Source organism: Ziziphus jujuba, chromosome 7 (genome assembly GCF_031755915.1).
Source record: "Ziziphus jujuba cultivar Dongzao chromosome 7, ASM3175591v1".
Lineage (NCBI taxonomy): Eukaryota > Viridiplantae > Streptophyta > Magnoliopsida > Rosales > Rhamnaceae > Ziziphus > Ziziphus jujuba.
In genome coordinates, this window is record NC_083385.1 from 28421583 (window position 1) to 28435359 (window position 13777).

The 13777-nt window shown below is 32.4% G+C and overlaps 2 protein-coding genes across 2 annotated transcripts; one reads left to right on the forward strand and one right to left on the reverse strand.

The window, feature by feature from the left end:
• The first annotated feature begins 7327 nt into the window (after positions 1-7327).
• Positions 7328-9503, forward strand: LOC107425720 (polygalacturonase QRT3-like). The gene is made up of 3 exons (XM_060818761.1): positions 7328-7650; positions 7738-8025; positions 8138-9503. The coding sequence occupies exons 1-3, from the start codon at positions 7396-7398 to the stop codon at positions 9200-9202; spliced, it is 1608 nt and encodes a 535-aa protein (XP_060674744.1). The 5' UTR covers positions 7328-7395; the 3' UTR covers positions 9203-9503.
• A 990-nt stretch (positions 9504-10493) lies between these two features.
• LOC132804504 (zinc finger protein 3-like) lies at positions 10494-11519 on the reverse strand. Its single transcript, XM_060818916.1, has one exon. The coding sequence runs from the start codon at positions 11517-11519 to the stop codon at positions 10494-10496; it is 1026 nt and encodes a 341-aa protein (XP_060674899.1).
• Between the last annotated feature and the right edge of the window lie 2258 nt (positions 11520-13777).

Sequence of the window (13777 nt, forward strand, 5' to 3'; positions counted from 1 at the left end):
AGTTAAGTTGATTACATAAGTTGTTAGCTAACTAATTTTATGTAGATTAGTGGACTTTGTCATTTGGTCTGAGTTACTTTGGATCTAATTTGTGTTGGGTACTAAATGGTTGGTTGGTTGTTGCTGATAATGGTTTATTGTTGGTTGTAAGGTTCCAAACTTTATAGTTTGGAAAATTTTGGTAGGAAGAGAAACTGTTGTAGAATGGTGTACTGTTTGAGGCTCAGACTAAGTTACTTGTAGTAGAGGTAATTTGTATGGTTCACTCTTCTGTCTTAAGTATACATGTGTTTTGGATTGAGGAATCTTGGATTAGGCACTAATTATGTGTTGGTATTAAAAATAGACAAGGAAGCATTGGCTCAAAATTAGACGACATGTTAGATAAGGGATCATTGGAAACATACTGTGAGTGGGAATTTTTCTAAACCATAATTATTTTCCTAAATATATGTATATGGTGAAGTTTGTTACGTTCATGCATTCATAGCATGGCAATTAGAATTTTATGTGAATCTTTTTGAATATGATGTACACTTTCTGATTTACAAATTGTACTATTATTGTTATTATAATTATTATTTAATAAATGCTAAGCTAGATATTATGTCATGCAAACATATAGGACTATACGGGCATACTGCATCATCTATAGTATGCGTTGAGCATATCATATAACCTGTTTTATGAAAATTGTTTTCTGAAGTTGATTTTGGGAAATATGCATTGGCCTTGATTTTAAAAGTGTGTTTTTTTAAATGGTTATAGATATATGGTGTACACTATGTGAATTATGAAATAGACTATGATTTGATACCATTTGGTTATATAAGGATTGAATGTGTTATATAGATTGACTTTTGATCTCTAGACTTAATCTAACTAATATAGAGACGACACAAGACTATCCTATAGCTTTGGATTGATCACTAATGGAGACAGGCACGAATGTTCAGTGATCTTATCGTTGATCATCGATAGGGGACAAACATGGCTGGCGTCATGATTTATTTTGGTCACCAAAGGCCGAATTCAGTTTATAAATATGAAGTAGATATAGATATGGATTTAATTATGGTAATTTATATGCCCTACATACTTTAATGCGTTCTTTGCATTCGTAGTGGCATAAGCTTTTCCTAACATGTCCTGATTTATTATTGGTATGTGTTAGTTAAATGATTCATAAATGCCCATCATACCCTAATCTGTTCTTTGTAAGTGTTCAATGCCTATTAAATTAGGATATAAATGACTCTATCATACGCATTGCATTTCACATTGTATTTATATTTATATGTTATTTTAATATCTCTAGACTAAACCCACTCACTAAGTACCTATACTTAACCCTCCGTTTCCAACCTCCATAGGTGTTTCGTGGATGCTAGACTTGGGAAGAGAGTAAAGAAGCCTTGGAGTGCCATTTTGTTATCTAGTTGGTATAGTTTGACGAGATTTATTTACGTTTTGTATCTTTGACATGTTTTATAAAGATCTTGTTTATGTATTTGGACTTGGTAGTTTATTTTTGAGCATTCATGAGGTTAAATATGACTTTTACTGGAAATCTTATTGGCTTTAATTTAATTTTATATTGAGGTTAAAAATATATTGTAATCGTGGAGATTAATTACTTGTACCAAAAATCTAATTGAAATTAGTACATGTGTATGATGTTATGTTAAGGTGAAGCTATGATGTTATGTTAAGGTGAAGGTTATTCATATTTGAAATTAGTTACATGGTCTTTGAAGTTATTAAGGTTATTGATTTTCTAGTGGTTTGACAAAGTTGTCTCCAAAATGACACGTATGTCCTTTGCATGTTCAAATATGTATGCTTCTAAAATTTGATCTTCCAAAAGTAACATTAGACAAGACAAAAATTTTAATGCCAACTGTACATGAAAATATAAGTGTACATAGGTCAATAATTTTCCATGATTTAAATTAAAATAATTTTCTTAGTGTACTGAACAAAATAATGCACGTGTACACACATACACCTTAATACAAGAAAAGTATTTTCCTAATAAAAGTTTGTGACCCCAAAAATAAACTCATCGAGTCCCAAAATTAAAATTTTTTAAAAAATTCATTACCATTAAAGATAAATTAACGAGAGAAATCAAATGCAAAAAAAAAAAAGAAACAAAAAATTTAAATATCAAGATGTGACAATTTAGGTTTAAATTCCAACAATCATATGCAAAAATTGATATATAGCGACACTCACTTAGTAACGCTACGAAACAAACGCATCTGAAAAAACAAAATCGCAACTCTAATATTAATACGTCAGTAAAAATTCAATAAATATATGACGTATCTAAAAACTGTCGACCTCAAAAGGTCATTAAAAATAAAAAATATGCGATACATCTGTTAAGGGTCGCTGAATGTGGGACTGACTAGAGTTGCCATTAATACTGCGTGTATATTTTATATGAATTGTATTGTACGTTTAAATGCTACTCATAAAAAATGAATACCAACCACTAATCTATGTTTACATAATAATAAAATTTAATTATACAAGGTTGTTGTTCAATTATAAATTTTTTTTTGCATAGCTTATTCTTGCAAATTTCTTAAATAGTATTATTTTATTTCAACTAAAAATAACTAGTAAAAATATTAGAGGAACATAACTGAGCTGGTTTTTTTATTTTTTGTTTTTTTCAATAGAGGTAACAGGCGACACACTATTTAGATTGTGCGTTGTCTGTTACCTTCTCTTTACTTTTTAACTTTTTTTAAAGTTCTTTTAAACAATCTAATTTCGTTTCAACAATAAATAACCAGTAAAAAATATTAGAATAACAAAACTGAGATTTTTTTTAGATCTTTTCATCAATCTAATTTTATTTCCATAATAAATAACCAGTAAAAATCTTAGTGTACTAAAACTGAGCCTTTTTTTTTTTTAAATATATAGTTAACAGGGGACGCATTGTTTAGATTGTGCGTCGACTGTTCTCTCCTCACCTTTTTTTTTTAGTTCTTTTAATAAATCTAATTTTATTTCAACAACAAATAACCAGTAAAAATATTAGAGCACTAAAATTGACCTTTTTTTTTTTTCATATAGTTAACAGGCGATGCACTATTTAGATTATGTGTTGCCTGTTCTCTCCTCACTTTTTTTTAGTTATTTTAATCAATCTAATTTTATTTCAATAACAAATAATGAATAAAAATATTAAAGCCCAAAAATTGAGCTTTTTATTATTTTTTCTTATATAGTTAACAGGCGACATACTATTTAGATTGTGCGTCGTCTGTTCTCTTTTTAAGTTTTTTTAGTTCTTTTTTTTATATAGTTAACAGGCGATACACTATTTAGAATTTGCATTGCCTGTTCTCTCCTCACTTTTTTTTTTTAGTTCTTTTAATAAATTTAATTTTATTTCAACAACAAATAACCAATAAAAATATTAAAGCGCCAAAACTGAGTTTTTTTTTTTTTCTTTTTATATAGTTAACAGGCGATGCACCATTCTTCACTAAATGCATCGCCTTTTCTTTTTTTTTAATTTTGTTTAATTTTTTTGTTTAAACATTTAGAGACCCAGAAAAAAATAAAATCAAAATAGGACCATGACAAGAATTGAACCCAAGATCTCTTACACTCTCAAAAAATCACCACACCACCAGGCCAAATGACTTGTATGTACTAATACAACATAAATTAGCTACTATAGTGTTTGGCGATACATTAATTAAAGAATGCATCGCTAAATAGATGAACAGGCGATGCATTCTTCAACAAATGCGTTGCCTTTTCTTTTTTTTTTTTCAATTTTTTTGTTTAAACATTTAGAAACCCATAAATCACCACATCACCAGGCCAAATTACTTGGATGTAATAATACAATAAGAATTAGCTAATATAGTTTTAGACAACGCAGTCTTTTAAGAAAGAGTCGCTAAATAGATGAAAAGACGACACATTTGTCAACAACTGTATCGCCGTTTCACCTAACCAATTTTTAACTTTTTTTTTTCAATTTGAAAGTTGTTTTTAGTAATTTTTTAATTTTTTAAATATGTTTTTTTTTTAATTTGTAGATCAGCAATCAACAAAACTAATTAATGATTAAAAAAAAAAAACATGGAATAGGCGACGCGTTTTAATTGAATTGCGTCGCCTGTTCCTTTAATTATTTTTTATTTAAAAAAAAAGCAATTTAATAGACTTTCAATTTTTAAAAACAAGTAAACTATCGTTAACTACAAACACATGAAAGTTAAGCTCATTTAACATACTTATGTGGCTAAATTGGTCAATAAATGCTTGCTGAATTAGAATTCTATATTCTATACCCTATCTCAAATTAGGTCTTGAGATATTTTGTGTCTCGTCTATACACATATATGTGAATAACTGAGAAGAGCATTGACAAAAATATTTTCTATTTTTAGATCAATGGATTTATGTTCATTGGATTTCTACATGAATATATTTGTAGATGAATAATTAAAAAATTATTTAAAGATTATAAAGAAAATATAAAAAAGGAAACAGGCGACACTTTTCGACCATAATGCGTCGCTTGATCCCAAAATTCAAGAACAAGCGACCTTTGTTGAAGAGAATGCATCGCCTATTCTCTCAATTAGAAAAAAACAAAAATTTTGGAAGACATGCAATTTTATGAAGAATAAAGGTGTACTTGAAAAACAGAAAAATAAACAGTAATCTTCGATATTTTGCTTTGTATTTTTAAGAAATATTTTTCAGTTTTTATTTGTAGATGAAAAATAAAAAATTAATCAAAGAAAAAAAATGCAATTGGGAGAAAAGGCGCGTTTTTGCCATTTTTTGAAAATTTTTGGTGCGTTTTAAAATTTTTACGCGCTCCTTTGAATCCCTTTTTCTTTTTTAAAACTACATCAAGTACACTACCTAATAGATATTAGATTTGAAAGCAATCTAAGAGAGACTTGAAGAGTGAGATATTTCGGGTTTGATTTTTCATTTGCCTACTTTGTTGTCGGCCGGGAAGCTGGATTTGTTTGTGTCGCCCTCGTGATTTTCTGGGTTTCATTTTTCTTTGTCTCCATCGTTTAGGTGAGTTTTTTTTTTTCTTTGTGGTCGGCAGAGACATGAGGTGGGTTGTTTTTTTTTTTTTTTTTTTTTTCAACTGCAGGTTAGGTTCGTTGGGTTTTATTAATCTTGCTTTTGTAGAAATTTTGTTTGTGATATTGCTTGACATTGTTTTGCTAAGTTCAACAAGTATTTTATGTTGAAGATCAACTTGATTCAAGATAGTCTATTGTTTTAACTTCACCACAATATCATACTTTTATTGAAGAAGATGTTCTTGGAGATACTATGATGGCTCACAATCCATTTGTCATATAGTTGTCAAATATCGATGAAAATGATAATAACGATGAATGTGAGAGTGACTACGTTTGTAATGACTGTGAGGGGAGAAATGTGTCTTGTCAAATCTTAAAAACAATGGTAATATTCTTTAAATTCTCATTTACTAAATTACAAATTTAATAATGATTAATATTTTATTTATTTTGTATAAGTGTTAATAACCTTTTTAATTTTTTCATATGCAGTATGAGGGTGTAATATCATCAACAAGAGGACGTCAACTTCCATCTCAATGAGTATGCATTCATGGAAGTTTAATTAATATTAAATTTGTTATGAAAAATACAATACCTTACAAATTATGTAAAAATATGTCAATGAGATGATATTTAATTCATTTGATAATTAATTTGTTATGACAAAATATTTATTTTAAATTTTTACATTCTAATTATTTTGGATGAAGCTAGTTTTCATTTTTTTGTATTTTAATTATTTTTATATTTCTACTATTTTAATCACTTTTTACAAAATTAAAAAAAAAAGAAAAAAAAAAGAAAGGGCAACGCATTAACAAATAATGTGTCGCTAAAAGTGTTGATGCGTCGCTAAATAGGCGACTCATTAGTGACTAATATATTTAACGACGCTATATGAAACAGTCGCTAATATATTTTTAGTGACATTGTTGTGAAGCGTGGTTAAATAATGCGTCGCTGTAAGTGGATTGATAGAATGCGTCGCTAAAAGTCAACATGCGTCGCTAAAAGTCAATATGCGTCGCTAAAAACTAAATAAAAGCAACTCTCATACAGCGTCGCTTGTTGTCTTATGGATTTAGCGACAAAACGTTAGGCGACGTCGTACGATACGTCGTTGTTTATTTTGTACGACGTATTTACTGCGTCATTTATCAATGCGATTTTAGTAGTGAATGAAACAATTTGATGTCAGATATATTGTAAGAGCTTTTACTGAATACCATTGTTTTTTTCTTTTTAATAATCTTGGAGTTGGGATTCCAACTAACAATCATTGAGAAAAAAGACCCAACGTGGCACACCTTTTTTTTTTTTTTTTTTTTGGGAGTAATAGAACTAAGTTATACATTGATTATAAAGGCAAAGTGACATAATTAGATTTTCATTTCTTGTAGCGTTTCAGGATTCTTTAGGATAATATGATCTGTAGAATATGAATTTAGGTTTAAAATATAAGCTTGAAGAACCTGTCATAAGTAAAGGTAGGATAAAATAATACGGTAGACAAAATGTTAATTATATATTCACAACTTTCATCATTTTTTTAATCACACGTTAATCATGTAAAGATACATGATATATTATGCTGTATATGTTCATCACCATTTAAAACAATTTGACGAAATAGTGAAGTGAGAGGGAAACATGTGATTTATTTATTTATATAAAACTTGATTTATATGATTATTACCAAACTTGATAGCGAAAATATATATAGTTTTTTTTCTTTTTTTGGTGAGTGTTCATGAATCCTTGTGAGACGTGCGAGAAGAAAGCAAATTAAAAAGTAAAACAGCATGATTTCTTCAAAACTCTTCCAAGTTTTCCACGTTACTTTTTTTCCTTTTCCATACAAAAATTCCAACAATCAAATAGAAAAAAGTACTGTATATGTATATTAAAATAGAAAGTTTCATCACCAACAATCAGAGGGAGGCACTAAAGCGGAATGAGAAAGATAGAAGGAAAGGATCTTAAGAGTTTAAAAAATATATGGATACGTGGAAGTCATTTGAAGCAATTTGGATCCCATGTTTCACAATGTTTATATATATATATATATATAAAGAGTCCCATTAGGTTTAGAGGGAATGAAGTTTGTAACTTTATGTATATAGATATATAGATATATAATGCGGGGACCGATACTTTGAACAATACTTGAAGCAATAATTGGATCCCTAGTCAGTTTCCTTAGTATAAATATCACTACATGGGGTAACATTGTCTCATCAAATCTTGGCAGTAGTAGTGGTGGTGGTCAGTGAAAATATATTCTTCAACTGAAGTGACAAGTATGGAAGCAAGCAAGAAAGCTCGTCAGGTGATGATCATACGGAAGTTGGTTGTTATGATGGCGTTAGCTGCCTTCAACTTCATCAGCGTCCCCGTTATGGGAGACGATTATTCTCCAGTTGGTGACTTTGGTAGGGGGAGTCACAAAGAAAACATGCACAAAATGCAAGCGTTCAAGGCGTCACTCATGCGCGGTAGCCGTGGCTTTGTCTCTCATAGTTCTGCTGCTCCTCACAGTCAGCCTCAGCCTCCCAAGGTACGTCATGTCATTTTATTTTATTTTTGGGTACGTAGCAGAGTTTAGAATTTTTAAATAATATAATATATTCATTCAATAATGCAGGACGGGAGGAGGAGTAGTCCTGCAGCACGGGTGTACTACATGTCAGATTTCGGTGGTGATCCGACAGGAGTAAAGGACAGCACGGAGCATATTCAAGCGCTACTCTTGGCGGCTGCAGGACAAGGACCCAATCCAGGTGCTCAAGGGGTAATGTCGGGGGCAGGAAGTGGACCCAGCCAAGGGAGCTTGACGGCTGGAGTTCCCAATAAAGCTGGGACGGCTGATTTTGAAGGTGGTACTTATAAGGTCAGCAAACCTGTCCAAGTACCGCCTGGAGGAAACATTGTGGTACGTACGGTAGCTAGCTCTTCCATTCCATTACAAAAAATTTGTTGCTTAATTACTAATATCTAACTATAAATTTGAAATAAAAATAAAAATTAATTTCTAATTGAAACAGATTAAAGACGGAACAATCCAAGCCTCAAATGATTTTCCTCAAGGAGGCCCTGTGTTCGATGCATCGCCTAAACAAGCACCGCCTGCAGAAAACACAGAGAGCTTTGTGGATGATGTTGAACCCGCACAGCTTTCTGATCCCGATCCATCATCCTTCAGCTTCGAATACGTCACCTTCCAAAACATCATGATCGACTCTAACCACCGGGGTGCAGGCATTTCTCTTTCAAACGCCCTTAGAACCAGCATTGAAAATGTCTACGTTGCCCATTTCAGTACTACCGGCATCAACGTCCACCCCTCCAGCTCTGAAACCTACATCAGCAACTCATTCCTCGGCCAGCATCCCACCGCCGGACGTGATCCTCACGAGGGGAACTTCACCGGAACCGCCATCAACCTCTCCGGCACCAACAATGCTCTCACCGACGTTGGCCTATTCTCTTCTGCAGTTGGGGTAGATGTATCAGGCCACGGTAACACTCTCTCTGGGGTACATTGCTACAACAAGGCCACTAGGTTTGGGGGCACCGGGATTTATTTGAGAAAGTCGGGTCTGGGTCAAAATCGGATCATAAATTCTTATTTAGACTATACCGGGATCGTTGCTGAAGACCCTCTCCAGCTTCACGTTTCCAACAGTTTCTTCCGTGGCGATGCTTTCGTGGCCCTTAAGTCAGTCAAAGGTGTGGTCAGCGGGGTCAACATTGTTGACAATACCTTTAGTGGGTCCAGCAAAGGAACTGGGATTGTCCAATTGCAGCAATCAAATGGACCTTTCAAAAAAATTGATCAAGTTGTTGTGGACAGGAACAGCGTTGAGGGAATGAACAATAAGGCCACCGTTGCTAAAGGGGTTGTTCAAGGCAATGGGACCTCCTTTACAGTTGATTTTAATCCAGTTCTTTTGTTCCCAAATCGCATTAGGCATGTCCAGTACTCCTTGATTGCCACCAATGGGGCTTTCCCTAATCATGTTCTTCGCAGTGTGTCCAACAACCGTGTCGTTGTCGCCACCAACGTGCCGGTTTCAGCCACCGTGTTTGCCACCGTGGACCAAAACTAAACCAGTTTTTTGGGTTTTGGACCCTCCCAATACATAAATTAAATAAATTTACCTAAGTTCAATAATGCGTCCAAGATCTTACTTACTGATCTGGCGGGTTAAGAAAGTAAGCACCTTAGGGCATTTTTTATTTTTTATTTTTGGGATTGTATTCTGCTATTTCTACATATTTTTATTTTTATTGGAGTGCATTGTATTTTATTACTATTACTTTTTTTTTTTTTTTTTTTTTGGTCTTTTTGGCCTGACAGGATTGTATTGCATTAATGTATGACAATATATATGATTATATTGTACTCTATTTGAAGAGTTGTGTTTTTCTTGGCGTTGGATTCTCATTTGCTAATCTTTTTGTATTCACGCCTGCTACAAAATTAAAGTAGGTTTTGACTAATTTGGACCTTAAGTTTGTTTTGCTACATATCAAACCCCCACCCTCGTGCCTATCGAAGGCTAGGTTTAACAATGCATCCAACATCTTGCTGAGGATTAAGCAATGTATCCAACATCCAACATCTTACATATACATGTAACTCATATTTGCTCAAAAACACTGTTCACGTGTATTCAATAGAATTGTTTTCTGCACACGTCATTCTAACATTCTGTGTATATATACATACAAGTAATTATGAGATAACATTAACAACACTTATCAAAGACCTCTAAGATAACTATTAAAGGTATTGGAGATAATGATCATCTAGTTCGGCTGCTTATTATTTTCTGTCCTTTATCACTATGTTTCGGTTGCTTATCAATACGGGATAACAGAGGATATTCTTTGCTTCATCGGGTTGCCTTTCTTTTATCAATACTAACAGCTGGTAGTCTATCAACATATATATATATATATATTAATACTTTTTAACCTCTAATAACTATTGCTGATTTTTATTTATTTATATTTTTTTGGTGTAAATATAACACTGCATTAATAGTACAAAACGAACCTCACATGGAAGAATTACAGAGTGAAAAATTCATCCTACAAAAGCTGGTCCTTTAATTAAAGAGGTTTCTCTCCTATTTAACATTCATTAAAAGAAAAAGAAGATCCTATTAAGCCAAAAAAAAAAATTTAATTTCTTTTTTTGAAATAAAAAACAACTTTATTAAGAAGAACAAGAATACATCTCATCCTGGATTGTGGAAAGCAAGCAAGAAGGTGCGTCCTCTCTCCGAGATTGACTAGATGATAACAATAAAGAATGTCGAGCCAAGACCACCCATAATATCATACTATAGTCTTTTTAAAGAAAAAAAAAGAAAAAAGGAAAATAAATTAAAACTAAAGCTTAAGAGACAAATCAAGTTCTGTAACATCAGCATGATCAGTTTTCATAGCTTCACTTCTCCAGATAAAATCAGAACCTGTCAGCCTATTGGTGACCATGTCTGAACCAGAAACAATATTATTACTAGTAGTAGTAGTAGTAGAAACACTCAAATTCCGAATTGCACTACTTTCTTCAAACCTTGAAGAAGAACAATTATTAGAGGCTGAAGTTCCTGCGAGCCCTAATCCTCCACCACCAATATGATTATTCTGAAACCCCTCAAGGTTTAGTCTATCAATGGAAGGTTGTGGATTCATGGTAGCCTGCCTCCCCCACCCAACACCACCGACACCAATACTAACGCCACCTCCACTATGGTCGTTGAACCGGTATCCAGCCTGTGTTGGCCATTGATAAGCATTAGGCCTATGTATCATTGATTCCATCCTAACACCAATAGACCTATCGAAAGATCCAAAAAGAGGGTGGCTAGATATGCTTGAATATGGGTAATAAGGAAAGGGAGGATGTCCAAAAGCACCCACATCCATTCCTTGGCGACGTTTCGACAAAGCGCGCTCTTGTTTATGAGCGTTTTGATGGCCTCCCAAGGCTTGAGAGGTAGAGAATTCTCTCTTGCAGAAGTTGCATGAGAAAACCCCAGATTCCGATCTCTTCTCTCGGGTTGTCTGGTCCAAAGACTCATTGTTGTTTGCATGAGAAGAAACATGTTGGTTATTCATGGAGTTGAAAAGGTTGAGTTCTAGCTTCGACGATGAACCACTACGAAGCGATTCATCATTGCAGAGATTCAGATCTAGTAGAACTCGAGAACTCAATTCGGGATTTTGGAGTTCTACTCGATCATTAATATCGGAGGAGGATTTGACAAGTTGTTTTTCCTTGAGTTTCATGTTATTCATGATCTTCTTGTTGTGAGCATGGTGATTTTGGCATGGAGTAGTAGTTCCATCAGAGGCTGCAGAGATACTTGAAGCCTCAGAGGGACATGTTTCTCCTCCACCAATTTCTTCCATGGCCCAAAAAAACTAAAAACTTGTGTGGGTTTGGAAGAGATTTGGAGAGATTATAGTCGTTTGTAATGAGGGTTTGAATTAATACGTTATATTTCATGTTAGGAAAGAAATCCCATTTTGCAGTTAATACCGGCGTTATATTAGCAAAGGATTGAAGTGATGACTAAGGTTGCCGAGATTTGTTCGCATGGCAGCCAAGTCTTACACCTTTTAAATATTTCCATATATATTTTTTAATATATATATATATATAATGGCACGTGGCAATAATATGTCATATACCCTATATGTGTATGTATATTGTTAGTACTATATGATAAGGGCTAATTACTTTAATAGTCAAACTTCTATATTAAGCAGTTCGTGTGATAAATATGGTGGCCAATGAGTGTAGAAAGGTGCCTTTTATGCACTTTCATATTGGATTTCAAAAATGGAAAGAAATTAAGTATAGTAAAGAAGGAATAATGAAATAAATATTTTAATACCCTAATCATATTGATTCTATGTATAAGCGTTTCATGTTAATTTCGTGTCCAAGTAATTTTTTATTGGACTTCCATCTAGTTTTGGTACACAAGATTTCAAAACACGCTGATTTAATGAATCATTTTCAAACGTATCGTTTTTATAAGATCCACAAATGGTTTGGTTATTTATTTCTTTATTTTCCCATGGTTTATAGGCACTGAGATATACTTATTTTAAATGTTTTATATGTAAATACCATATATAAATCATTATGTGTGATATCTAAATGATACTTCAAATATATGAATTGCATTTATATGTATATAATTTATTTTTAACACCATGATGTGCTTTGCTAATTAAATATACTAATTAATTGTGGCATCTCGAATTGATCAATTTATATATTGCGTAATATTGACCAAAAAAATAATATCTGCATAATTGAATCAAAATTCCATATATAATTAGAATTTTCACAAATAAAATATATTTGTTCCACAAAATTTGGTTGAATTAAAGCCTTTAATTAGATAGCGTGAAAGGATATCATGCGTCATATATCATGAATATTTTTGTAAATCTTATTCGTCATAAATAATATTAACATTATTTTTTTAAAAAATATATATTAATATTAATTTAAATTTTTAATGGAATTAGATTTCACTAATAAAAACAGATATTAATTCAAACTTATATTTTTATCTTTCAAACTTACATTAAATAGAATAAATAGAATTTAAATCAATGTTCTAATCGTTGTATTGAAAATTTTTTAGAAATGTACATCAATTAAATTATATTTTACCAAAAAAGATTGGTCTCGAACCTAGTTTGTTGTACATTGGATCAGTTTTGTAAATTATATATTGCAATATATCAATATTATACACCTTATATGGTTTGCATGAACTGTGCATATATTATGTAATCTTGATAGAAGTCCCAATAAAAGGACTTGGTTTATAGATATTTATCCAAGTCCTCTTATTAGGACTTCTATCTTGATTGCCAACAAAATTTTTTTTGGTCTCTTTGGCCTGACAGATTGTATTGCATTAATGTATGACAATATATATGATTATATTGTACTATAATTTGAAGAGTTGTGTTTTTCTTGGCATTCGATTCTCATTTGGTAATCTTTTTGTATTCACACCTACTACAAAATTAAAGTAGGTCTTAAGTAATTTGGACCTTACGTTTGTTTTGCTACATATCAAACCCTCACCCTCGTGCCTGTTGAAAGCTTAGGTTTAACAATGCATCCAACATCTTACTGAGGATTAAGCAAGCATCTTAGGCTTTTTTATTCTACTGGATTGTGTTCTCCTATCTTTATTTTTATTTTCATTTTGATTTTTATTGGAGTGTATATAACACCCCGTCCCAAACTGCATCGGAATTCTTGCACGTTGACCGAAGTTGACCGTTGACTGAATGGGTCAAAAATTGACTTTTTATTCCAGTTGAAATTTTTAGTTGACCGTGGTACCGTAGCAAAGTACATTATGCCTCGAGTTCGTAGACTAGTAGCACGTCGAAAACGGAGCTACGGTTTGAAAGTTATGGGCAAAACAAGTCGAGATTCAAATTGTCCAAAAGGTGCTGGGAGTTGACTTTTTATGGTTGTAGAATTTTTGTTTTGACTTTTGTATGGTTATAAAATACTCATTGATACGAGCTCATACACTAATGACACGCTTAAATTGGGCATCTGGTTAAAAAGTTATGGATATGTGAAGTTTTCCGAGTATCGTAATATTTTAATATATCTGGCTTGA